We start from the raw sequence: 27,862 nt of genomic DNA on the forward strand, positions 1-27,862 counted from the left end.
AGTGCCAGCTAACCCAGTGTTTAGAGAAACAGCTCTCTGCCAAATAATAAGGATGGTTAACCCACTGTTATTGGTTCTACTATCATCATTATGCTCCCATGCCATGCTGCCATGCCCATAATTGCTACATTGACCCATACTGCGCCAGTGTGTGGGATGTTTGTGACCATTCCCATCTCAGGAATCATCATAAATAACTCATGACATTTGTTTAACGGAAAATCAAGTTAGGCCACTCTCCATTCACCATATTACGGATCTACAACCTCCGCCGCTGGTTTTGTTGCACCATCCGTTAAAAATAGGGACATTTTAAATAAATAGAATATCTGCATATCAGCATGTATCGCTTAAACAATATGTAAAAAGGAAAAAAAAATCCATACACCGGTTAAAAAACAGCTTCGGCAGAATTTGTCCTATCGGGATATGATCTTCCCAAAAGCGCACTTTTTTCGCATACTCAAGGAAGGTAACGATGTGATTTAATTAGTACAGTGACAATATAACCAAACCAGGGCCGCATACTTGGAAGTATTGTGAGAGACAATTATTCCCATTAATGATGGGGGGGATATACAGTCGCCTATAGTTCACTCGAGTTAATATTATAGCTCAATGACAGTAACAGGACGCGGTACTCGAATATTTCTTTCGCAGTAAATCTACCTGCTATCATAGACTGCTTTTACTTATGAAAATAAGATTTTTTTTTTGTTCATCTGTTGATCTGAGTTCGGAAGATATTGCAGAAAATTGTAGTTTAGGTTACTTCAGCACTCTTACATCAGGATAATAAAGCTTCAGCAGCAGGTGAGTGATTTCAAACCCGAGCGACATCTGGGCCGATAATTTTTTTTAATGCTTGGTCATCCCATTTTAACTTCAAACATTTGCGTTTAAAATCTGAACCAATATTTGACTGGGTTGTCGTGTTTGTATAGACCCATAATGTGAAATTGCTGTTATTTTTACAGTCAAATATAACTTTCTTTTTGCCATTTACTGACAAGACAATGAAATAACCTAAATGATTATACATCATTTGTTTGACATCTATTCCTGCACAAACGGACATTACGTAATAATCAGTGTCAAATTAAGTACAGTATGACGTACATTAAATTGGCGAACACTATTCTTGAAGTGATGTGAGATGGGCTCAAAAGCCAGCTATTTTCATTCTGAAGTCCCTAGTCTATTAATATGTCTGGGATTTAATGAGGCTACTGGGACATAGTATTCCCACTCTGTATGAGGATACTGTATGAATCTCATGTAGTCCGTTTTACCAGACACGTACTGTATTATCTTTGTCCCAAATGGCACCCTATTCCCTATTCAGCGCAGAACTATTGACTAGGGCCCTGATCAAAAGTAATGCTGTATAGGGGAGGGTTTCCCAAACTTGGTTCTGGGGCCCACCATGGGTGAGTCTTGGTTTTTTGACCTAGCTGACTAAGTGAATATGTTTAGTCCAGTGTAACCGACGTGAAATGGCTAGCTAGTTAGCGGGGTGCGCGCTAATAGCGTTTCAGTCGGCGACATCACTCGCTCAGACCTTGAAGTAGTTGTTCCACTTGCTCTGCAAGAGCTGCGGATTTTGTGGAGCGATGGGTGATGTGTGCAGAGGGTCCTTGGTTCGAGGTGAGGGATGGAAGCTATACTGTTACACACAACTAAGTAAAACCTGCTGTATAGCAGGGATCCACTAGATTCATCGAGCTGATTTTTTTTTCTCTTGGGCTTATGGTTGTGGTGCCAGAGCATAATTATAAATTGGCCGCAAGAAACCAATAGATTTGACAAAAACTATCATTTCGAATATATTTGTATATGATCACACCTCTATTATGTGTGAGAACTTTGGAACAGATTTCCAAAATATAAAACGACGTGGAACTGATTGTCTGGTGTTTTTAGTCATGTCCAACGAAACAAATTGGACACCAAATAAAACCACAACATGACTGGTTCATAAACAATGTCTGCTCACAAATTATGGTTTACAAAATGTCATTTTTATTCATGTTACATAGGTGTTACATAACATCAGGGCATTAAACATTCTCACAAAGGTTTGGGGGCTACAATCAATGATTAGCAAAAACACTAGTGGTCTCAATCTCTAATGACAATCACTGGACAAACCAAACACCCTCTGACATGTGCACAAACCTGCAAAGAAAAGTACTGAACAAAAACGGGACTCTGTATGCAATATTGATTCCCCATTCCAGTGTACAGTGAAAAAAATTAAAGGGGCATGCATGCACTTATTCTATTGCCATTCCACATTCTTTTTTTTGTCTTAAAGTACCAACTTTTTATTGTCAGACATGCTACAAAGTAACACATTGAGGTGAATAATATAACTAGGAAGGAGTGTTTTGTAACCGTGGAGGGAGAGACCTTGTTACAAGAGCCCATGGATAGGACTTGCTCTGTTGACAGTTAACATCTCAAATAGCACCCTATTCCTTCAATAGTGCACTACTTTACTTTAGTCCACAGCCCTAGGGGCCCTGGTCAAAAGTAGTGCACTATAAAGGTGATAGGGATGCAACCACTGGTTGGATAGCCCCCACAGATTCATAAAATACAGGTTTCAGGAGTGTTCAAGTTACCAGACAATTTGTATCCCAAATAGCACCCCATTACCTTTCATAGTGCATTAGGTTTGACGAGGGCTCTGGTCAATACTAGTGCATTATAAAAAGGAATAGGGTGCCATTTGGGATAAACCAAATATGTCAGGTTGGCTTTCATGGGCCAGCAGGTGTTGACAGATGCAACTACCTAGCAACCTTTTTGGAAGACCAACACACAGGGGGACAGTGGAGGCAGCCAGAATTCCTGTCAAATTTGGGTCAGCTTGACATACCTTTCCCTCCCCACCATATGCCCAGGCGGCATGATACTTGCCGTTTGCAAATGGCCTTTCAAAATTCAGAAAACCGATCTTTCTGGACACACACACATCCTATATTGTCATGTTGAACAGACAGTTAAAGTGAAGCTAATATTTTTTTAAAGCAGAAACTGCACATTAGGAAGGCGGGGACAAGCAAACTGAGGCATGGCGATAATATTATTTACTTAATTGAGCTTTTCTTCATACCAAAAAGCAGAGTCGTGGTGAAAACTAAAATGATTCATGTCACACACACACACTGCAGCTCCATTGTACGACTGGCATTCATTACTAGAATCATTTCAAGTGGAACAATAAGGAATGAAGGTGTAAAAATGATTGTTTTCCTCATTTTTTTTTGTTGTATTTCTTGGCGAGGGTTGACAGGGAGTATCTCAGTTCTCTCCATCTCCAGCCTCTGGCTCATCTGCTGCATTGTCAGACGTCCATAGCTGAAACACACAAGACAAAATACCATTAAACTGACAATAAGCAGCTCAGATATCCAAAAGACCCTGCTGGAGTGAAGTCAGACAAAATGTACTGACTACCGTAAATCACTTTGGAATCAAGTGTCTAAATGGTAAACAGTGCATTCAAAAAGTATTCAGACCCCTTCACTTTTTCCCAATTGTTGTTACAGCCATATCTAAAATTGATAAAAAGGTTGTTTTTCTCCACCACAATACCCCATAATGATAAAGCAAAAATAGGTTTAGAATCTCTCCAATTTATTAAAAATAAATATGACATGTACATAAGTATTCAGACCCTTTACATTGTTGAAGCACCTTTGTCATTGATTACAGCCGCAAGTCTTCTTGGGTTTGACTCTACAAGCTTGACACCTGTATTTGGGGAGTTTCTCCCATTCTTCTCTGCAGATCCTCTCAAGCTTCTTCAGGTTGGATGGTGAGCATCCCTGCACAGCTATTTTCAGGCCTCTCCAGAGGCTGTATGATCAGGTCTAGACCATTCAAGGACATTCAGAGACTTGTCCCGAAGCCACTCCTGCGTGGTCTTGGCTGTGTGCTTAGGGTCGTTGTCCTGTTGCAAGGTGAACCTTCACCCCAGTCTGAGGTCCTGAGTGCTCTGGAGCAGGTCTTCATCCAGGATCCCGCTGTACTTGACTTCATTCATCTTTTGCTCGATCCTGACGAGTATCTGTCTCGACAGCAAAAAAAAAAAAAAACATCCCCACAGCATGATGCTGCCACCACCATGATTCACAGTAGGGACGGTGCCAGGTTTCCTCCAGACGTGACACTTGGCATTCAGGCCAAAGAGTGCAATCTCGGTTTCATCAGACCAGAGAATTTTGTTTCTCATGGTCCGAGAGTCCTTTAGGTGGCTTTTGGCAAACTCCAAGCGGGCTGTCATGTGCCTTTTTACTGAGGAGTGGCTTCCGTCTGGCCACTACCATAAAGGCCTGATTTGGTGGAGTACTGCAGAGATAGTTGTCCTTCTGGAAGGTTCTCCCATCTCCACAGAGGAACTCTGACAGAGCTCTAGAGTGACCATCGAGATCTTGGTCACCTCCCTGACTAAGGCCCTTCTTCCTCCGATTGTCAAGTTTAGGAAGAGTCTTGGTGGCTCGAAACTTCTATTTAAGAATGGAGGCCTCTGTGTTCTTGGGGACCTTCAATGCTGCAGAAATGTTTTGGTACCCTTCCCCAGATCTGTGCCTCAACACAATCCTGTCTCAGAGTTCAACAGACAATTCCTTCGACCTCGCAGCTTGGTTTTTGCCCTGACCTGCACTGTCAACTGTGGGACCTTACATAGACATGTGTGCGCTTTTCCAAATCATGTCCAACCAGTTTAATTAATCACAGGTGGACTCCAAGTTGTAGAAATATCAAGAATGATCAATGGAAACAGACTGCACCCTGAGCTAAATTTCAAGTCTCATAGCAAAGGGCCTGAAAAATACATTTTCGCTTTGCGTGTAAATTGAGGGGAAAAATGTCATCCATTTTAGAATAAGGCTGTAACGTAACAAAATGTGGAAAATGTGAAGGGGTCTGAAAACTTTCCGAATGCACTGTGTAATGTGTAATATATATATATATATATATAAAATACCTATGCTCCACTTGGTTCAAATCCTTAGATCATAGCTTGTCACTCAACTGGCTCCTGCTTGCCATTAAAATACTGAAATGAGATGCACATTCACTAGACTGGGTTGCAGTCACAGTGTCTGTGGGTGTATGGTGTGTGTGTGGGATGTGTTGATGAAGCAACCAATCCCGTGGCTCGGTGGGGGGAGGTCAGAGGATACTTACTGTGAGGTTGTCTCTAAGCAACTGCATGATGAGGGTACTGTCTTTGTACGAGTCTTCGCTCAGCGTGTCGAGCTCGGCAATGGCATCGTCGAAGGCCTGCAAACACACAAATAACAATGGTTGATATGCATATGAACAGGGAGATGAGGCAAAGATGGAGATGGACAGGAGAGAGATGGCACATAATGCAGCTGTGTGTGTGTGTGTACACTGAGTAAACAAAACATTAAGAACACCTTTCTTATATTGAGTTGCAGCCCCCCTCCCCATTTGCCCTCGGAACAGCTGCAATTCGTCGGCGGATGGACTCTACAAAGGTGTCGAAAGCGTTCCACAGGGATGCCGGCCCATGTTGACTCCACAGTTGTGTCAAGTTGGTTGGATGTATTTTAGGTGCTAGACCATGCTTGATACACACAGGAAACTGTTGAGCGTGAAAAACCCAGCAGTGTTGCAGTTCTAGACACATTCAAACCATAACCAGTTCAAAAGGCACTTTTTTTTACGCGTTTGTCTTGACAATTCACCCTCTGAATGGCACACATACAAGCCATGTTGTAATTGTCTCAAGGGTTACATTTTTTTTTACCCAGCCTCCTCAGCTTCATCTACACTGATTGAAGTGGCTTTAACTAGTGACATCAATAAGAGTCATAGCTTTTACCTGGTCAGTATATATAATGGAAGGTAATGGTTTGTACACTCAGTGTATATAGTACACCCCATAATCTCACCCTATATAGAGCACTACTTTTGACCAAAGCCCCATAGGCCCGGTGTCAAAAGAAAGCACTATATAGGGGATCTGGTGCTGTTTGTGTGGGCTGCTGTGTTGTCTCATCATCCCTACCTGTTTGGCCAGTGAGCAGGCCTTCTCTGGAGAGTTTAGGATCTCGTAGAAGAAGACAGAGAAGTTGAGGGCCAGGCCCAGGCGGATGGGATGTGTGGGCTGCATCTCCTTCTTGCTGATATCAAACGCCTCCTGGTAGGAGTCTTGAGAGTTGGATATCGTCTCTGTGGAAAGGGGAGGAACCATTGAGATAGCTCCAACTCTAAAACATTGTCTACGTCCCAAATGGCACCCTATTCCTTATATAGTACACTACTCTTCAAGGCCCATAGAGTCAAAAGAAGTGCTCTATTAAAGGGAATAGGGTGCCATTTGGGACAGAACCAGTCTTTCATTACAAACTTTGTAAATTTGAAATATTACTCCTCTAGGTAGGCCTATCCATCATTGCTGCAAATGGGGTCACTTTCCTTTCCCTGGTCTGGCCACTGTAAGCATTCCTGAAAGCTAGGCTACATGAGGTAATGGGCTTATAAATATCCTTTGTTGAGCACCGGAGCTACATTACCGACGACAGGACGGTGGTAGGCCTAATCACCAACGACGAGACAGCCTATATAGGGAGGTCAGAGACCTGGCAGTGTGGTGCCAGGACAACAACCTCTCCTTCAACATCAGCAAGACAAAGTCGCGGATCGTGGATTACAGGAAACAGAGGGCTGAGCACACCTCCATTCACATAGACGGAGAAGGTTGAGAGCTTCCTCAGTGTCCACATCACTAATGATCTACCATGGTCCACACACACCAACACAGTTGTGAAGAGGGCACGACAACACCCCTTACCCCTCAGTAGGCTGAAAAGATTTGGCATGGGCCCTCAGATCCTCAAAAAGTTATACAGCTGCACTATCGAGAGCACCTTGACTGGCTACATTAACGCTTGGCATGTCAACTGCTTGGCATTCAACCACAAGGCGCCTCAGAGAATAGTGCGTACGGACCAGTACATTACTGGGGCCGAGCTCCCTGCCATCCAGGACTTTTATAACGGGCGCTGTCAAAAGAAAATGTGTCAGACCCCAGCCACCCGTCAGACTGTTCTGTCTATTACCGCACAGCACCAAGTCTGGAACCAACAGGACCCTGAACAGCTTCTACCCGAAAGCCATAAGACTGATAAATAGATAGATAACCAAATACCTACCTGGACTATTTATCTGCATTGACCCTTTTTGCACTAACCACATATGCTGCTGCTACTGAGTATTATCAGTCACTTTATTCCAAGTTATATGTACATATCTACCTCAAATTCTGTTGTACCCCAGCACATCGACTCAGCTATATACACACAGGGTAGCAGTACCAAGTTATTGTTACTCATTGTTTATTATTAATGCGTTTTACTCTATTATTTCTCTATAACAAATGGAAGGGCCTGTAAATTAGGTGTAGACTAAGTGAAATTTGGTTGCTTACCAAGCATGTGACGAATAAAATCTGATTTTGATTTGAATAGTGCTATGGCATTTTCTAAGAACAACAATGTAACAAATAATCCCTGGATATGTTACATGTGGATCAAGTTGCAAAGTCCCTGGCCTGGTTGCCAAAATAAGCCAGCAAGCGTTAGGCTACTAACTAACGAGGCCTACATTTCAACATCCTCCCTCCCTGTTCAAACCTCCTCAGTTGGGGCGGTGCTGTAAGGGGAAAACCATGACAGCAATTCTGTGCAGTCTCGTGTTCAGTGGCTGAGGCTTGCCAGGGAGGAGGCGGCTGGCAGATAGGGCTCTCACTGGGGGGGGGGAGGGCATGGCAGGAGGAAAAGAGAGAGAGGGAGGCAAGGAAGGGAGAGAAGTATGGAGGGAAGGGAAAGAAGTATGGAGGGAGGGAAGGTAATCATGGATGGATGAGATAGGGAGACATGGGAGAGGGACGAGGGAGGGAAAGAACCCCGCAGCGGCAGGGAGGGAACATTCATATACCCATCACCACGTTCACAGACCAAACTCACTCAGCTTGCATTAAACCAACAAGCTTGCATCCCCTGGAGCGAGAGGTCTGGATGGAGCTCCAGACACACACAACATTTGCTAGATGAGCTTGTTTTGAGATCAATGCGAGAGCTGCATGTAACCACTTCTGCACATTTGTTCATATTCTTTGTTAGTGAGTTATTAGCCCAGTTACAGCTCATTTCTCATCAGCATTGGGGGAGGGGTTGCTTCCTACAAGAGCACAAAATGTACATTTCTAGACATCTTTGGAAAGCAAGTCAGGTAAAGAGCTTTTTTTTTTAGGTCTTAAAGGGACAGTGCTGTATTTTGAGACCGGCTTGAATAAAATAAGTAGCCAATAAGAGAAAGGGAGATAACTCGTCAGCTGTACAACAATGCATTCAACAGAAATGTACCTTCCACATTTAACCCAATCCCTCAACAATAGGCAGAGGGTAGCATCATTTGTCTGAGTCACTGAAATAATGGCATGGGAATAATGAATTTTATTTTGTAAAGTGGTCTCTTGAATCAAACATTTTCAGTCAGCTTGTCTGAAGGACCAGTGGGCAAAAAACAAACAGGTTGATGTAAATCCCTACACGTTTTTTTTTTTTTTAAGTCTCATGAATGTAGGCCTACATTGAAAACCACACATTGGCTGAATGATAAACACAGCTTTTTAAAATGTTTTGGGATACACTTTCTCCATTGTTTTTTTTTTTTTTTTTAAATGGTAGGCCACTGATAGGCCTGCATTACGATCAAAAAAGCCACAGTAGTCTACTTGGCCACTGTTCTAACTAACTTAAAAGCAGGTATTGCCTTAGTGGTCACAGTAAACTCGTGGCAGAAGACGGGAGAATTTTCACAGTTCTAAAGTGCGCGCAGCCGGCCCCGAAATTTGCTTTAGTGCCGAAGAATGATAAAACATTGCTTGGTAGCCTACAAAATATTGCTATATAACCACCAAATACTTTGTCTTTATAAAATAATTCCTTCCAGGACTCAAAATTAATGGCATCCTGTCGGTGATGACATATCTAAAATTAATACAACCATTGCACATTAAATAAGAAATATATTAAAAAGCAATGAGGCTGATGCAACCGATCAGACCATTCAGCTTAAAAATGTTGATCAAGTTGTATTTCATATTATAAGATCAACAATATGCACATGGCTGTAGGCTACACAGGAATGTTCCAAACTGCAATTAGCGGGAACACTGTTCTCAAAAGCACACCACGTGCGTGAGCGGTTTCATGTGACAGATGAAACCGTTAGAAATCAAGACCGGAGCTCTAAAGACGTATCAATTAGCATGGGTTACTAACATGACTAGGATTATGCCTTTGGCCGCACAAGAAAAAGTAAATTGGCATATTAAGTGTTTCTAATATAATTCCCTCAACATTTATATGGCTACTTTGAAACAAGGTAAGACATGCTTCATAAAATATAAAAAACATTCAGGCTTTAAACAATTACGTTCATGGTAAACGGTTTCAAAAATGCTGAGCACCTCCACCCACCTTGAATCTGAGTGGTGTGCGGTGCGCAACAGGCACAGTCCTTCACTCTGTCTTGTGACTATTTGATCTGATGAACCGTGCCTCAACTATGTCGACAAAATCAAGCCTCTAAACGTTCATTATTATTTGTCAAAACATGACTGCCGTTTAGTCTAACTTTATGCAACTGGAAGTCTCATTAAAGTTAAGCTACATTTTCTGCCACCTCCCTCATGTCAGCATCGGTTTGGACATGAGGCTGTAGCAAATATGCATATCACCTACACATTGACATGTCGGCTTTTTTATTGATGTATATTAAAAATAGATTAGAATATTATTCCAATGTTGGCCCCTCTGGTCAGAGTAATTGCTAGTGATTTTTTGGGGGCATTGTCCTGTAGAAAAACAAATGATAGTGGGACTAAGCGCAAACCAGATGGGATGGCGTATCACTGTAGAAACAGCATCCCCAGAAAAGCACCCCCCACCTCCATGCTTCACAGTGGGAACCACACATGCAGAGATCTGTTCACGTACTTTGTCTCACAAAGACAGCGGTTGGAACCAAAAACCTCACATTTGGACTCATCACGCATTAAGGACACTTCTATCGGTCTAATGTCCATTGTTCATGTCTCTTGGCACAAGCAAGTCTCTTCTTATTGGTGTCCTTTAGGTAGAGGTTTATTTGCCATGAAGGCCTGATTCACACCTCTGAACAGTTGATGTTGAAATGTGTGTTACTTTAACTCTGAAGCATTTATTTGAGCTGCAATTTCTGAGGCTGGTAACTAATGAACTTATCCTCTGCTGCAGAGGTAACTCTGGGTCTTCCTTTCCTTTGGCGGTCCTCATGAGAGCCAGTTTCCTCATGGCGCTCGATGGTTTTTGCAACTGCACTTGAAGAAACTTTCAAAGTTCTTGAAATTTTCCAGATTGCCTGTCCTTCAAGTCATGGACTGTTGTTTGTCTTTGCTTATTTGAGCTGTTCTTGCCATAATATGGACTTGGTCTTTTACCAAATAGGGCCATCTTCTGTATACCACCCCTACCTTGTCACAACTGAAATGGATCAAACGTATTAAGGAAAGAAATTCCACAAATTAACTATTAACAAGACACACCTGTTAATTGAAATGCATTCCAGGTGACTACCTCATGAAGCTAGTTGAGAGAATGCCAAGAATGTGCAAAGCTGTCATCAAGGCAAAGGGTGGCTACTTTGAAGAATCTCAAATATATATTGATTAGTTTAACACTTTTTGGTTACTACATAATTCCGTATGTGTATCTCATAGTTGATGTCTTCACTAATATTCTACATTGTAGAAAATAGTTTTAAAAAAATAAACACTTGAATGAGTCTGTGTCCAAACATTTGACTGGTACTATATATATATAGTATAGGGAGAGACAGCGAGGCCAGTTGGAGCCAGCAGCCCAATAACTCCTGAGAGAGTAGATTTGAGTCCCAAATGACCCTCTATTCCCAATATAGTGCACTACTTTTGACCAAAACCCATGACTGTAGTGCACCTTATAGGGAATATGGGGCCATTTGGGTCATGGTCCAAAGTAGTGCACTATGTAGGGAACAGGGTGCCATATGGGACGTAGACTGGAGACCCACTTACCCTTCTTGTCGTCTCCAGAGGCCACCTCAGCCAGGTATCTGTAGTAGTCTCCCTTCATCTTCAAATAGAACACTTTGCTCTCTGCATTAGGGGCATTTTCAATCAAATATTTGCTCAGCAGCCCCTGAGGGAGAAAACAGACAGGAGGAGAGTTCATTTAAATTTTACGAATTCCATGGGCACGTCCCAAATGGCACCCTATGCACTACTTTATAGGGGTTCCATATGGGATGCATCCTATCACAAATAGCTATATCTTTTTTGTAACACCCATAAAATTGTGATGACTCCTTCATTTGGCTTCATTCCATCTTATTAAAAACACCCTAATCTGCCTGCCTGGCTGTCTCGCACAAAAACACGATGGAAAATGGGGGTTTTGTGCAACAACAAAACAGGATGTAGTAACTTTACTTTGATGCATCATTCGATTAGTTAACATGAAAATCAGAGCATCTACAGTGGCATGCCTTAACTTCAGTTGCAAAAAGGGGCATCTCACTTTCGATCCCCATCAGTCATCCAAGCTGTACTCGATGGCTTCACCGTTGCCTCAATTTGTTGTGGGTGTAACACAAAAACAGGTTGTGGTGGCATTCACATAACACCGGTACGAAACAATGAGCACTCTACAGCCAGCTTCCTGTGTGAGCCAAACGCCTCTCCACTTCCTTTTAAGGGCAAGCTGCTAACAGCCGAAGACAATAGTCCTGCCTAGAGACCACGTGTGACAGGTAGCCTGGTCCCACAAGTTTGTGTCCTTGTCTCCTCCATTGCCGTCATTGGCACGTCAAACTTGTTTCACGTGGTAATGAGTGACAGAGTTGGCATGGCAGCACAAACGCTGGCTAAGACTACACGTGTGGCATGGTAACAGCTAACCAGTTGCCTGCTCCCTGCGGAGGTCAGGAGTTCCACATGGAGAGGCCACTGTTCAGCCTAAAGGAAGGAGGGAGGAAATACAAAGGAGGTTTAATCTGGGTCCAGAGGGAACACTGGCCTGAACCCAGATAACTCAGTGAAAGATGCTGAGGCATAGATATAACCCAGTGGAAGGCTTGAGTGAAGGTGATACCATCCACAAGCTGCCGTTCATGCTGGCTCTCTAATACCCGATTATCAGCTCGGCATGGGCTGACGACAACCTGAGTGAGAGGCACTTACAGGCAACTATACTCTGCCCTACCAACTGTTCAGTGAGATGACATAATACTGCTATAGATATGGACAGCCAGAGGGGAGAGTACAGCTTAACTGCTGCTTGTTCTGAGAAGTCACTTGCTTAAACACACGTTTCAGCCAAGCAGCCAACCCAGGAACAGGGTTGGACCAGCCACCATTTCCTCTGCGTGGCATCAGCACCAACATGGAGAAAGGGGCACTCCTGTATCCTCAGCAGCCACAGCAGTTTGTGGGTGTTAGTAGCAGGCTAGCAGGCCAGTGAAGCAGAGGTCCCTCTCCTCACAGGCTCAAGGCATGATTTAGTACCGCTGACCATTTTACCAGGAAAAATAAAAACCTCAATCCAGCATGACAGTTATAGTGAAGAGCGTACTTGTAGATCCCTCAAACGAACATGAATGGTCAAGAATTATATAGACCACTTCTCTGCCTTCATCCACATTTGGAACTCACCCATAGACACCCAATTTCCCATTTAGTGCACCACATTTGGTCAGGACCTATAGGACTCCGGTCAAAAGTAGTGCACTATGTAGGGAATAAGTTGCCATTTGGGTCATCTCTAGTGGGAGGATGGGAATCAGGACAGAAGATCCCTTTTCTCCACCTGTCGTCAGCAGCAACCTTGTCGCCTCAACATGTGCTCAGACATTCAGCATGTGTATCAAATGGTACCCTATATAGTGCACTACTTTTAAACAAGGGCCCTATGGGTAGTGCACTATAGGATGCCATTTTAGACATCCATTTAAAAAGACAGATAGGCCCCAGCTCTTTTGCTGTCATGTCCCTAACTCTAGGCTAGCTTTGTCTTTTCCTCTGCACCACAAAAAGTTAGCCACTGGGGCTATTTTACCACACACACACACACTGATGCAGGGACTGGTTTGAGTTTACTTTACCTTCTATAAATGTGATACGCAACTCTGGCGTGTATGTCGGTTATAGTTTACTTCGTTTCCTACATGAGTCATCGCTCGCCCTCATCCTTTTTGCCGCTAACCACACAAAGCCCTGCCCCGTCACTCAAGGAGAGAGCAGTTTCTCAACGACAGTCACAAGCATTTTGTTGACGTTCACTTTGCATGGTCAGATGGGCACAATGTTGGTGACAGAATGCTTATGGAAAGCAGCATAACTACACTATTAGTGTGTGGTGTCTTACTATATACAAACTACTGTTTGCTAGTTTATTTTCTTAGCAGGGAGTTTCTAAATAAAAAATTAAGGAGCAACAATAAAATAACAGTAGCGAGGCTATATACAGGGGGTACCGGTACAGAGTCAATGTGCGGGGTTAGTCAAGGTAATTAAGGTAATATGTACATGTAGGTAGAGTCATTAAAAAAAGTGACGATGCATAGATAAACAGAGTAGCAGCAGGGTAAAAAAGGGGGAGGTGGGGGGGGGGGCAATGCAAATAGTTTGGGTAGCTATTTCATTAGATGTTCAGGAGTCTGGCCTTCTAGACAGAGTTGCAAAGAAAAAGCCATCTCAAACTGGCAAATAAAAATAAAAGATTAAGAAGGGCAAAAGAACAGACACTGGACAGAGGAACTCTGCCTGGAAGGCTAGCATCCTAGAGTTGCCTCTTTACTGTTGATGTTGAGACTGGTGTTTTGCGGGTACTATTTAATGAAGCTACCAGTTGGGGACTTGTGAGGCATCCGTTTCTCAAACTTGACACCAATGTGCTTGTCCTCTTGCTCAGTTGTGCACCGGGGTCTCCCACTCCTCTTTCTATTCTGGTTAGAGCCAATTTGCGCTGTTCTGTGAAGGGAGTAGTACACAGCGCGATATGAGATACTCAGTTTCTCACATGGAATAGCCTACATTTCTCAGAAGAATAGACTGATGAGTTTCAGAAGAAAAAGGTCTGTTTCTGGCCATTTTGAGCCTGTAATCAAACCCACAAATGCTGATGCTCCTGATACTCAACTAGTCTAAAGGCCGCCAGTTTTATTGCTTCTTTAATCAGAACAGTTTTCAGCTGTGCTAATATAATAGCAAAAGGGTTTTCTAATGATCAATTCATCTTTTAAAATTATGAACTTGGATTAGCTAACATGCCATTTGAACACAGGAGTGATGGTTGCTGATAAATGGGCCTCTGTATGCCTATGTAGATAATCCATTAAAAATCTGCCGTTTACAGCTACAATAGTCATTTAAAACAATGTATTCTTTCAAAAACAAGAACATTTCTAAGTGACCCCAAACTTTTTAACGTTGAGTTAAAGTGACTATGCATAGATAAATTGAGTAGCAGCAGCGGGAACGAGGGGGTGCATTGCAAATAATCTGGGTAGCCATTTGATTAGATGTTCAGCGGTCTTATAGCTTGGGGGTAGAAGCTGTTTAGAAGCCTCTTGGACCTAGACTTGGCGCTCCGGTACCACTTGCCGTGCTGTAGCAGAGAGAACAGTCTACAGTGCCTTGCGAAAGTATTCGGCCCCCTTGAACTTTGCGACCTTTTGCCACATTTCAGGCTTCAAACATAAAGATATAAAACTGTATTTGTTTGTGAAGAATCAACAACAAGTGGGACACTCATGAAGTGGAACGACATTTATTGGATATTTCAAACTTTTAACAAATCAAACTGAAAAATTGGGCGTGCAAAATTACTCCTTTGTTTTGATCACGCTGAGGGAGAAGTTGTTGTCCTGGCACCACACGGCCAGGTCTCTGACCACCTCCCTATAGGCTGCCTCGTCGGTGAGCAGGCCCACAACTGTTGTGTCATCTGAAAACTTGGTGTTGGAGTCGTGCCTGGCCATGCAGTCATGAGTGAACAGGGAGTACAGGAGGGGACTGAGCATGCACCCCTGAGGGGCCCCTGTGTTGAGAATCAGCATGGCGGATGTGTGTTGTTACCTACCCTTATCCTGGAAGTCCAGGATACAGTTGCAGAGGGAGGTGTTTAGTCCCAGGATCCTTAGCTTAGTGATGAGCTTTGAGGGCACTATGGTGATGAACGCTGAGCTGTAATCAATGAATAGCATTCTCACATAGATGTTCCTTTTGTCCAGGTGGGAAAGGGCAGTGTGGAGTGCAATAGAACCTGCATCATTTGTGAATCTGTTGGGGCGGTATGCAAATTGGAGTGGGTCTAGGGTTTCTGGGATAATGGTGTTAATGTTAGGCATGACCAGCCTTTCAAAGCACTTCATGATGGGAGTGCTACGGGTCAGTAGTCATTTAGGCAGGTTACCTTAGTGTTCTTGGGTACAGGGACTATGGTGGTCTGCTTGAAACATGTTGGTATTACGGACTCGGACAGGGGTTGAAACCGTCAGTGAAGACACTTGCCAGTTGATCAACGCATGCTCGGAGTACACGTCCTGGTAATCCGTCTGGCCCTGCGACCTTGAATGTTGACCTATTTAAAAGGTCTTAAATTGGCTGCGGCGAGCGTGATCACAGTAGTACGGAACAGCTGGGGCTCTTATGAATGCTTCAGTGTTGCTTGCCTTGTAGGTTTGTGTCACTGGACAGCACGCGGCTGTGATTCCTTTTGTAGTCTTATAGTTTGCAAGCCCTGCCACATCCGACGAGCGTCGGAGCCGGAGTAGTACGATTCAATCTTAGTTCTGTATTGACACTTTACCTGTTTGAGGGTTCGGAGGACATAGTGGGATTTCTTATAAGTTAGCTTGCTACTCGAAGTAAGAAACATTAATTAGGGTCACCTGGAAACAGTGAACAGCACTTTGGCTCCAACCTTATCAATAATTCCTCACTGGCTTGTCACGTAGATTAGGCCAGAAGGCTAAACTGAAAAACCTAACCTCTATCAAATAAAAAGATGGTGGTGCCGCAAAAGTACTTCTGTGCAAGGGTGTTTATTTACATAGTGAATCCGGAAGAAAAACAACAGTACTGCCATCCAAACTACACATTAAGGGTGACAGCTTAAAAAAACAATGCTGCCCCATCAACAGCTCAAACCAAAATGGTTCCCCCCTTGAACTGAAAGAGAGACTCCTTTTGTAGGGGAAGCCCCTCCCATCAGAACTTACCCAGCACTAATTAATTAAGCAATTACCTTCATCAAATCCTACATTTTCCACTCAGCTAAACATAATGAATTATATACATTGCAACACATTTCTCAAAATACAATAAACCAATAACACATTAACAAAATCCCATCCCTGCTGACATGGAATCTTCCAATATGCTCATTCACATGAACGAGCTTTATGAGGGTGTGTTTGACAGCATGAGTTAAGGTTGCGGAATAGGATGCCGATTCTAGATTTAATTTTGGATTGGAGATGCTTAATGTGAGACTACAGTCTAACCAGACACCTAGGTATTTGTAGATAGAATAAAGTGTGAAATGTCTGTACTAAGATAGTGAAGTTAACAATGTTGGTCAACAACCAAGATAACGTAGCTGATAACGGAGCAGGGAGGCGGATGAGTCAACAGGTTCCGCACATTTTTATATAGCTCTTGTATCTCTGCAGCAGATATATAGTAAGCAATATGTTTGTAAAATCAATCGCATTATTGAATCGCAGTGAGATCAAATTGTGAGGTCCCCGGCAAATCCCAGCCCTACTATCCATGGTGGTCAGATCAAACGAACAGCATGCACGATGATCACAAGAGGAGTAGGCCTATGGTAAAGAAGGTTATCGGTACCATACACAATAATACTGAGACTCCAGTATATCAGCAGCTGTAATCATTCTGCATAGTTATCCATCACCCGAGTGGCACAGCAGTCTAAGGCACTGCTTCTCAGTGTTAGAGGCTTTCACTACAGACCCTGGTTCGATTCGTTCCGGCGCCGACAGAGATGGCCGCCTCTCTTCGCGTTCCTAGGAAACTATGCAGTTTTTTGTTTTTTTACGTGTTATTTCTTACATTAGTACCCCAGGTCATCTTAGGTTTCATTACATACAGTCGAGAAGAACTACTGAATATAAGATCAGCATCAACTCACCATCAGTACTACCAAGAATATGTTTTTCGCGACGCGGATCCTGTGTTCTGCCTTACAAACAGGACAACGGAGTGGATTCCATGCAGCGACCCCAAAAAAAAAACAACTCCGAAAAAGAGGGAAACGAGGCGGTCTTCTGGTCAGACTCCGGAGACGGGCACACCGTGCACCACTCCCTAGCATTCTTCTTGCCAATGTCCAGTCTCTTGACAACAAGGTTGATGAAATCCGAGCAAGGGTAGCATTCCAGAGGGACATCAGAGACTAACGTTATTTGCTTCACGGAAACGTGGCTCACTGGAGAGACTATCCGAAGCGGTGCAGCCAACGGGTTTCTCCACGCATCGCGCAGACAGAAACAAACATCTTTCTGGTAAGAAGAGGGGCGGGGGCGTATGCCTTATGACTAACGCGACATGGTGTGATGAAAGAAACATACAGGAACTCAAATCCTTCTGTTCACCTGATTTAGAATTCCTCACAATCAAATGTAGACCGCATTATCTACCAAGAGAATTCTCTTCGATTATAATCACAGCCGTATATATCCCCCCCCCAAGCAGACACATCGATGGCTCTGAACGAACTTTATTTAACTCTTTGCAAACTGGAAACCATTCATCCGGAGGCTGCATTCATTGTAGCTGGGGATTTTAACAAAGCTAATCTGAAAACAAGACTCCCTAAATGTTATCAGCATATCGATTGCGCAACCAGGGGTGGAAAGACCTTGGATCATTGTTACTCTAACTTCCGCGACGCATATAAGGCCCTGCCCCGCCCCCCTTTCGGAAAAGCTGACCACGACTCCATTTTGTTGATCCCTGCCTACAGACAGAAACTAAAACAAGAGGCTCCCACGCTGAGGTCTGTCCAACGCTGGTCCGACCAAGCTGACTCCACACTCCAAGACTGCTTCCATCACGTGGACTGGGACATGTTTCGTATTGCGTCAGACAACAACATTGACGAATACGCTGATTCGGTGTGCGAGTTCATTAGAACGTGCGTTGAAGATGTCGATCCCATAGCAACGATTAAAACATTCCCTAACCAGAAACCGTGGATTGATGGCAGCATTCGCGTGAAACTGAAAGCGCGAACCACTGCTTTTAATCAGGGCAAGGTGTCTGGTAACATGACCGAATACAAACAGTGCAGCTATTCCCTCCGCAAGGCTATCAAACAAGCTAAGCGTCAGTACAGAGACAAAGTAGAATCTCAATTCAACGGCTCAGACACAAGGGGTCTACAGTCAATCACGGACTACAGGAAGAAATCCAGCCCAGTCACGGACCAGGATGTCCTGCTCCCAGGCAGACTAAATATCTTTTTTGCCCGCTTTGAGGACAATACAGTGCCACTGACACGGCCTGCAACGAAAACATGCGGTCTCTCCTTCACTGCAGCCGAGGTGAGTAAGACATTTAAACGTGTTAACCCTCGCAAGGCTGCAGGCCCAGACGGCATCCCCAGCCGCGCCCTCAGAGCATGCGCAGACCAGCTGGCCGGTGTGTTTACGGACATATTCAATCAATCCCTATACCAGTCTGCTGTTCCCACATGCTTCAAGAGGGCCACCATTGTTCCTGTTCCCAAGAAAGCTAAGGTAACTGAGCTAAACGACTACCGCCCCGTAGCACTCACTTCCGTCATCATGAAGTGCTTTGAGAGACTAGTCAAGGACCATATCACCTCCACCCTACCTGACACCCTAGACCCACTCCAATTTGCTTACCGCCCAAATAGGTCCACAGACGATGCAATCTCAACCACACTGCACACCGCCCTAACCCATCTGGACAAGAGGAATACCTATGTGAGAATGCTGTTCATTGACTACAGCTCGGCATTCAATACCATAGTACCCTCCAAGCTCGTCATCAAGCTCGAGACCCTGGGGCTCGACCCCGCCCTGTGCAACTGGGTACTGGTCTTCCTGACGGGCCGCCCCCAGGTGGTGAGGGTAGGCAACAACATCTCCTCCCCGCTGATCCTCAACACTGGGGCCCCACAAGGGTGCGTTCTGAGCCCTCTCCTGTACTCCCTGTTCACCCACGACTGCGTGGCCACGCACGCCTCCAACTCAATCATCAAGTTTGCGGACGACACGACAGTGGTAGGCTTGATTACCAACAACGACGAGACGGCCTACAGGGAGGAGGTGAGGGCCCTCGGAGTGTGGTGTCAGGAAAATAACCTCACACTCAACGTCAACAAAACTAAGGAGATGATTGTGGACTTCAGGAAACAGCAGAGGGAACACCCCCCTATCCACATCGATGGAACAGTAGTGGAGAGGGTAGCAAGTTTTAAGTTCCTCGGCATACACATCACAGACAAACTGAATTGGTCCACTCACACAGACAGCATTGTGAAGAAGGCGCAGCAGCGCCTCTTCAACCTCAGGAGGCTGAAGAAATTCGGCTTGTCACCAAAAGCACTCACAAACTTCTACAGATGCACAATCGAGAGCATCCTGGCGGGCTGTATCACCGCCTGGTACGGCAACTGCTCCGCCCTCAACCGTAAGGCTCTCCAGAGGGTGGTGAGGTCTGCACAACGCATCACCGGGGGCAAACTACCTGCCCTCCAGGACACCTACACCACCCGATGTCACAGGAAGGCCATAAAGATCATCAAGGACATCAACCACCCGAGCCACTGCCTGTTCACCCCGCTATCATACAGAAGGCGAGGTCAGTACAGGTGCATCAAAGCTGGGACCGAGAGACTGGAAAAACAGCTTCTATCTCAAGGCCATCAGACTGTTAAACAGCCACCACTAACATTGAGTGGCTGCTGCCAACACACTGACACTGACTCAACTCCAGCCACTTTAATAATGGGAATTGATGGGAAATGATGTAAATATATCACTAGCCACTTTAAACAATGCTACCTTATATAATGTTACTTACCCTACATTATTCATCTCATATGCATACGTATATACTGTACTCTATATCATCGACTGTATCCTTATGTAATACATGTATCACTAGCCACTTTAACTATGCCACTTTGTTTACATACTCATCTCATATGTATATACTGTACTCGATACCATCTACTGTATCTTGCCTATGTTGCTCTGTACCATCACTCATTCATATATCCTTATGTACATATTCTTTATCCCCTTACACTGTGTACAAGACAGTAGTTTTGGAATTGTTAGTTAGATTACTTGTTGGTTATTACTGCATTGTCGGAACTAGAAGCACAAGCATTTCGCTACACTCGCATTAACATCTGCTAACCATGTGTATGTGACAAATAAAATTTGAAATTTGATTTGATTTGATTTCAGACTATCACAACTGCCATGATTGGGAGTCCCATCGGGTGGCACACAATTTGCCCAGCGTCGTCCGGGTTAGGCTGTCATGGTAAATAGGAATGTTCTTAACTGACTTGCCTAGTAAAATAAAGGTAAAATAAAATAAACTTTGGTTGAGTTTGTAAGAGTTCATAAGCTTACCGTAGGTTATACAAATGACCTACAATAATCAAGACAGAGGGCCACTGGAGAGTGTAGGGCACTAGCCCAGATCGCCCCATGTAGAGGGCACTGGCCCAGAGGGGCCCCGTAAAGCAGGGCGCTTTAACAGATGGCCAGTGCAGAATTAGAGCACCCAGATGTGGCTCAGTGCGCGCGCTAGCTCAGTGCTGAGCCTGCCACACCAGCACACCCTCAATGGACATCCGTCTATCAGGGTCACAGCTTCCTATACAGGAAGTGACAGCAGGATAATGCCATATGTGTAGTTTATTTTTAAAGAAGAGTTCCACTTAACCATACGAGGCTATTGGACAGGCATAGATCTAGAAGGGTGACATTAGATGAAGGGGGAGACTGGGATTGAACCCTGGTCCTCGTGGGGAGGAGTGTACGCATGGCTTGTGCCCTGAGGGTCACCCACTTGATCAAGGCTCTGCACGCCATGTGTGTAGGTTAAGTTCAGGGTCTGTGTGGACGAGAGCTTGGCTTGCGTAGATCAAAGGGTGTTGAGTAGAGGATGGACCCATCTGGAATACTAATGACCGGCTTTAATCCACCACAGTGATTGATCTAAGCCCGATCTACAAGAGACACAATATAAGTGAGATTTTCCTCCATCACCAAACATCTAGCTAATGTACAATAAATGTGTCTGGACAACTGTAAAAGCCACATGTGCTCAGGACTTGTGTGCCTGTCTACCATGCTATATGTTAAATGTTTCAGACAACCTGTTGAATGAAGTCACTGCCACACAAGTCCCCCTTTTGACAGGAAACCACTCTTCCTCGGTGTCAAGGATGTGCATTAGGTTCTGTATCAAACTAGCCTGGCTTTTGGAACCGATCCATCCCCTTTCCTTTGAGGCCCAGGTCTGCATTCCAAACGACATATTCCCCATAGGGCCCTGGTCAAAAGTAGTGAACTATATAGGGGATAGGGTGCCATTAGGGACGCAGACCCTGATGTGGAGGACACCTCCTGTTCGGAGGGATAAACTGAACAATACAGTTAGACGTCGCGCAAACATCTCTTAATCTGCCAACAGCACTAATGTCGCTGCCCTATTTAGAGTAAGGCGGCTACATACATTCTTTAGACACACACGGTTATTGTGCTGGTTGAGTAGTTAACACTAGAGAAGAGAGTACTACATTAAAGCTGAATACAGTGAGCCCACGGGAAGGTCATGAACTACTACCAATGAGAAACTAAATCTTGGTTTTACACATTGGGCAAGTATGTCAAGAACGCCAAATAAACTCTGACAAAAGGTGGCGAGGGCCAATACTTAAAATAAATAAACAAGTGATACTGGCAAGAGCAGAGTGGAATTAAGAGTAAATTAGCCTCGTTTGACATTTAGCCCATAGCCTCTGTATAATTTGGATGTCAAGCAGCAGTATTTGTTAAAGTGGATGAACACTAGGGACTGTGACCTGTAATCTCTCACAGATTACATGTGCTGTCTTTCACCATGGCCACACCTACTCAAACCCTACAGCCAGGTGCAACAATAAACTTTCCCATAGTGGCAGTAGATGGGACATGGAGCAAACAGGTCAGGTAACTTCCAGCTAACACACGTTATGGGGTCTCAAATGGCACCCTATTCCATATTTAGTGCACTACTTTAAACCAGGGCCCTACAGGCTGCCATTTCAGATGCAACCATGGCCTTCTGTTGAACAAAGAACTGAGGGACAGCAAAGGCCACAGGATCCACCAGATAGGGTGGGGGGATATGACCAGCCCATGACAGCCAAACTTAGTTGATCCCCAAAATAGTGTTCCCTACTACATGGGAAGGAAGGTGTGTGCTTAAAATTAGTTCAGTTCCACAGGAAATGCATGAAACAACCATCCTGTACAAAAGCAAAAATAAAATGGCCTTGGATTGAAAAAAAGATGGGGGGCACACATTCTCAAAATGTAGTAGTAACAGAATTATTACAGCGCTGTCAAGTCATTTGCCAATATTATCAGTAGCACAGGTCCAACTCAAAAAAAATAATGTTTTACGCGTCATCATATCTAGATACTGTAACATCTCCACTGGAGGCCCAGTTCACTGGCTGCTGCTCTGCCTTATTGATCTGGCATATCAAACTCAAGCAGAGAATCGAACTAAACCACACAAGTCTGCCAAGTAAAAGTAGAGCCCCTTACGTGAACATTTGCCATGGCCTTTGACTCAATGTCTGACTGTTCTGTTGACAACCCTAATAAACTATTCAGTGAAATTTAAAGAAGGAAAGAAAGAGGTGCTGCCTGCCTTACGACACATTATTGAATGGGAGCAGCAGTGGAAAGGGGAGGTCATGCCACTTCACCACTGTGGCTCAGAATCAATTGGGGCAGACTTTCTGCATAGTTTCAGATAAACGTCACAAATAGAAGCATTGCAATGTCAAAGTCCATGAATGAGGGACTTATGACAGCGCCATTGTGCACTACTAGTAAATAGATTTTCATACAGAGAGGGGGATACCACTACTCAGTCAACCGAATCACCATTTCATTCCCCAAGAAAAGGAATGGATGACAGCTTATTTTGCTTTTCAGTTTCTCAAATCAAGAGCCCATTGGTAATTGTATGAATCCTGTTGTGTTAAGCTACCATCTATCCAAGTTGGTGCCACCCTCAGCCTCACAGAAACATAGTGTGTTGGTGATTCTATCAATCAAGCTTTTTATAACACAAGTGACCCCGTTTGCTGCTTGTGCTGAGCCTACAGGCTGAGATGGTTTATTGCTGTCGTCACTGAATATCTGTCCTCAATTTACAGCAGAGAAGATAAACAAGGTAAATCAAATGTGGCTCTCTCAAAGCCATGCATGCCCATACTGGCTAGAAGAAATACATTAACTCACCAATACATCGTTGCAGATGTCTCGTAACTCTGTCTCCACCTTCTCCCGGTACTCCTTGACCATCTGAAGCTTCTTGTCGCTGCCCTCTGTCTTCTGCTCGATGGCGGAGATCACCCGCCATGCAGACCTCCGGGCCCCGACAACATTCTTGTAGGCGACCGAGAGAAGGTTCCTCTCCTCGCATGACAGCTCTGCACCCTTCTCCGTTACCTCCTTCATGGACGAAGCCATGTCGTCGTAACGCTCCGCCTGTTCGGCCAGCTTGGCTTTCTGAATCAGCTCCGTTTTATCCATGTTTGTGAGTTATCGTATGTTCAAACTGTCGCTTGCAGTTTCAAAGAAAGTCCGAAGATGTGAGAAGGGGACAACGGTGTGGGGACTGATCGTGTATAACGATAGTTATAATCTTTGGGCAGGTGGGTGGAGGTACAGGTATGTTATCCAGACACCTGGGGAAGAAAATTGTTTAGGATGGTCAATGCATGCACACCTTGTAAGGCCGTTTGGTTGGCTAGCTAGTCAACTCAACTCAGTTCACCTGTAACAAAAATAAATCAATTCAATAACTTGTTAAGATAACATTAGCTAGCTGGGATACCGAACTGACTTGCCTAGGAGATGGGAAACGCCATTTAAATTGTACTAATGCCCATTGTGTAAATTGCCAATGAGTCGTCAATGGGCCGCACGGTGCAATCTGGACGATTCTGAGCGCTCATTCAAGGAGTCAATTTCATGAACAAGTACAACAATGCAAATCTTTTCAGAGATGTGAGAATTACCTTGCTCTCTATAATATTGTAGATTTGGAATAACCACATTATGTACTTTCGAGGAAAATGGGAAGGTTTCGCGACTCATATCCTGACTGAGAAGGGATTGCGCAATGGTAAGTTTAGCACCCGCGTTACACACCATGACACAATTGGTCGACAGTCTGCTGGGTGGGGCATTATACGTTTCTTCATACATTTCCCAATGGGATTCTTATCTCCTCCATTCTCTAATATCTCTGATTATACCATAATGAACACGGAGCCAGATGTCTCACCGGATGTATAAATCTGAAGCATCTGGTTGGAATTTCCACTCCACAACAAATATGGTGAGGAGAGGAAGATCAGTGGCCGGCAGTGTTACGAATAGACAGCACTAAGTTATGTTTTTTTCTGGTTTCAAACTATTGTTTACAAGGCGTGCAAGTGCACAAATACACTAAACAGAGCAGGCATTCCCTAAAGGAAATAGGCATACTAGAACGTGCCAAAAGGATTTCACTAACTCCTGCTTGGCTCTGCCCAACTCCTTGCCTGTTCACGCCACTATGCTTAATTTGCTCCCATTGAAAACGACACAGGTGAACCATCTTGGGTTAGTTATAAATATCTTTGGATATACCTTAACTTTTCTGCTAGTTAGCTAAAGTAACATACTCTTCCAATTAGTTGCTAAGGGAAGTTCACGAGGGGCGCAGCAGTCTAAGGCACTGCATCTCAGTAGTAAGGGCTTCACAATCGGCCGTCATCGGGAGTCCCTTTGGGCGGCGCACAATTGGCCCAGCGTCGTCCGGGTTAGGGGGAGGGTTTGGCCGGGGTAGGCCGTCATTGTAAAATAAGAATGCGTTCCTAACTGACTTACCTAGTTAAATACAAAAGGTACAAAAATAAAAACGCATTCACCACTTGACTAGCTAACAGACAGTTAATGGTTGGAGGACTGATATGTTGTAACTCAAAAGACTTGTTCAAGAGTTAACATCCTAGCCGCTACAACTGCTGTTTTCTCGTTAAAAGCAAGTGTGTTGGTTTCGCTATGGTTTGCCCCGTGTTGTTTTGCCCTGACAAGCGAATACTAACTAGCTTGCTTGACTAACCCCGCGCGACACAGAATGAATCGTTTTTATGAAGCACCACTGCACTGGCGACCAAACGACATCGTATACTAACTATCCATAGACAGTTTACATTTCCTTACAAAATTGGAACAATCGAACTTCATGTTAAATGTAATAACCTACACATTAATTTCCAAGATTGAAATAAAAAAATGTTAATATATTTCCCCAACCTTTACCTGGTTCCAATCCGCCACCGAGTAAATACCTTACGAAGATATTCGGGCAGGGAAATAATCTATGCCTTCAACCAAATCAGACCAACGGGCGTGTCTAACAAAACGGTAGCCCAATGAGAACCCGTTTTTGAGACGGATCAACCAACACTGTTAAAAACAAGAATCAATAGGATGATAGCGCGGGGGAAGAGGCGGGCTTTGAGGCCACGGGGTCTCCTCAAATTAAAGCAAGGGAGAAGACGTCATCATTACCATGGATATCTAACACTTTTCCACATCACATATGCCGCGTTCAAAACAACTGGAAACTCGGAAAAATGCGAAGTCAAATCATGACGTCAGTGATTTTCAGGTCGGAAAGTTGAAGCTCTAGAAAGAGGTCCGAGTTCCCGAGTTGGAATTCCGAGGTGGATGACCAGTCAAATCGATTTTTCCAGTTGGAGCTCGTTTTTTCCGAATTCCCAGTTGTTTTGAACGCACTGAAGTCCGAAATCGGAGATTTCCGAGTTCCCAGTTCCGAGTTCCCAGTTGTTTTGAACGCAGCAAAACGCACACACAACAACACACAAACAGTATCAGTAGGCCGCTAGTGGGTGTGGCAGGGGGAAATGATACACACAGTTTTGCAATAAACTTTGCATTTAACATGCAATTGATGGATGTATCAGCCTATTCTGTTTTTCCCAAAAGTGTGACCACCTAGGATTAAATAATAAGCTATTACAAGGTTTATGAATCAGTACACTTGTTTTATTTGCATTGGATAGATTTGCATAGGATAGATTGCCTATAGTCATCATGGGTTAAGGAAATAGTTATTCATAGGGAACTGGTCAAAAGTAGTGGACCATGTAGGGAATAGGGTATGACTTCTCTTTGGCAGCTGGAAATGAACACATTAGGATGATCAGTAGCATTAAATGTAGAATATTTAACAAAAGTAATTGTGAGCGCTTTGATGATATTTCATGGGAAAATGTTTATAATCAAGTCGATGCAGAGTCTGCTTACCAGACTTTTCTCACATCTTTCAATCCTGTATTTCACCACTGCTTTCCCGTAGTTAAACCACAGAGAGCAGTAGGGTTCTGGAAACCTTGGTATACAACCGTTCTCAAAAAATTCTCACTTTAAAATAACTGTCCCCTGAATTCTGCAAATTACAAAAAGTATAAGAACAAATTTACTCACCTACTTTGGATATCCCCAAAATTATATTTTACTAACACATTTCAAGAATCCTTAAAATAATATGAAGTCATCTTGGAAAATCTTCAATCAACTGTTTTAAAAAAAGCATCTACAGTAGAACTATTCCATCTAAATTTACTGTTCGAAATAAGACCTACAGTGACACCGATGTTATTTCATGTGAATTTAATAACTTTTTTGTGAATGTTGGTTACTCTCTGTCAAATACATTTAAGAAAACTGATGGAAATCCCTTGGATTACATTAAGGGACATTTGGTGTATAAGAGAATGTTGGAACATGTAAATCAACACTGTGTTCTATATGAGCACCAATATGGTTTTCGTAGAAACTACTCTACAGATATTGCTTTTTTGCAGAGTTGCAAAGAAAAAGCCATATCTCAGACTGGCCAATGAAAATAAAAGATTAAGATGGGCAAAAGAACACAGACACTGGACAGAGGAACACTGCTAAGAAGGCCAGAATCCCGGAGTCGCCTTTTCACTGTTGATGTTGAGACTGGTGTTTTGCGGGTGCTATTTAATGAAGCTTCCAGTTGAGGACTTGTGAGGCGTCTGTTTCTCAAACTAGACACTCTAATGTACTTGTCCTCTTGCTCAGTTGTGCACCGGGGCCTCCCACTCCTCTTTCTATTCTGGTTAGAGCCAGTTTGCTCTGTTCTGTGAAGGGAGTAATACACAGCGTTGTATGATATCTTCAGTTTCTTGGCAATTTCTCACATGGAATAGCCTTAATTTCTCAGAACAAGAATAGACTGATGGGTTTCAGAAGAAAGTTATTTGTTTTTGGCCATTTTGAGCCTGTAATCGAACCCACAAATGTTGATACTCCAGATACTCAACTAGTCTAAAGAAGGCCAGTTTTATTGCTTCTTTAACCAGAACAACAGTTTTCAGCTGTGCTAATATAA

The 27,862-nt window shown here is 43.8% G+C and overlaps 1 protein-coding gene across 2 annotated transcripts; it reads right to left on the bottom strand.

Moving 5' to 3' along the window:
• Positions 1-1,999: 1,999 nt before the first annotated feature.
• On the bottom strand, positions 2,000-25,903 carry LOC110529446 (14-3-3 protein zeta). Of its 2 annotated transcripts, none has more exons than XM_021611616.2 (6): positions 25,738-25,903; positions 23,665-24,113; positions 11,147-11,270; positions 6,053-6,216; positions 5,203-5,298; positions 2,000-3,366 (listed from the first exon to the last, which is right to left on the bottom strand). In XM_021611616.2, the coding sequence occupies exons 2-6, from the start codon at positions 23,956-23,958 to the stop codon at positions 3,310-3,312; spliced, it is 735 nt and encodes a 244-aa protein (XP_021467291.1). In that variant the 5' UTR covers positions 23,959-24,113; positions 25,738-25,903; the 3' UTR covers positions 2,000-3,309. The 2 variants fall into 2 exon arrangements, with proteins under 2 accessions (XP_021467291.1, XP_021467292.1); XM_021611617.2 differs by having other exon boundaries at positions 25,732-25,876.
• Positions 25,904-27,862: the final 1,959 nt, after the last annotated feature.

This window comes from Oncorhynchus mykiss, chromosome 8 (genome assembly GCF_013265735.2).
Source record: "Oncorhynchus mykiss isolate Arlee chromosome 8, USDA_OmykA_1.1, whole genome shotgun sequence".
Classification (NCBI taxonomy): Eukaryota; Metazoa; Chordata; class Actinopteri; order Salmoniformes; family Salmonidae; genus Oncorhynchus; species Oncorhynchus mykiss.

What these genes read in the sequence shown, in the direction of transcription:
- LOC110529446 (XM_021611616.2), bottom strand. Translation starts at nt 23,958, where the DNA reads ATGGATAAAACGGAGCTGATTCAGAAAGCCAAGCTGGCCGAACAGGCG. An exon ending in CTCTGGAGACGACAAGAAGG is followed by an intron (nt 6,217 to 11,146) that starts GTAAGTGGGTCT and finishes CCCTTTCCACAG; the next exon opens with AGACGATATCCAACTCTCAA. An exon ending in CCTGCTCACTGGCCAAACAG is followed by an intron (nt 5,299 to 6,052) that starts GTAGGGATGATG and finishes GTGTGTTTGCAG; the next exon opens with GCCTTCGACGATGCCATTGC.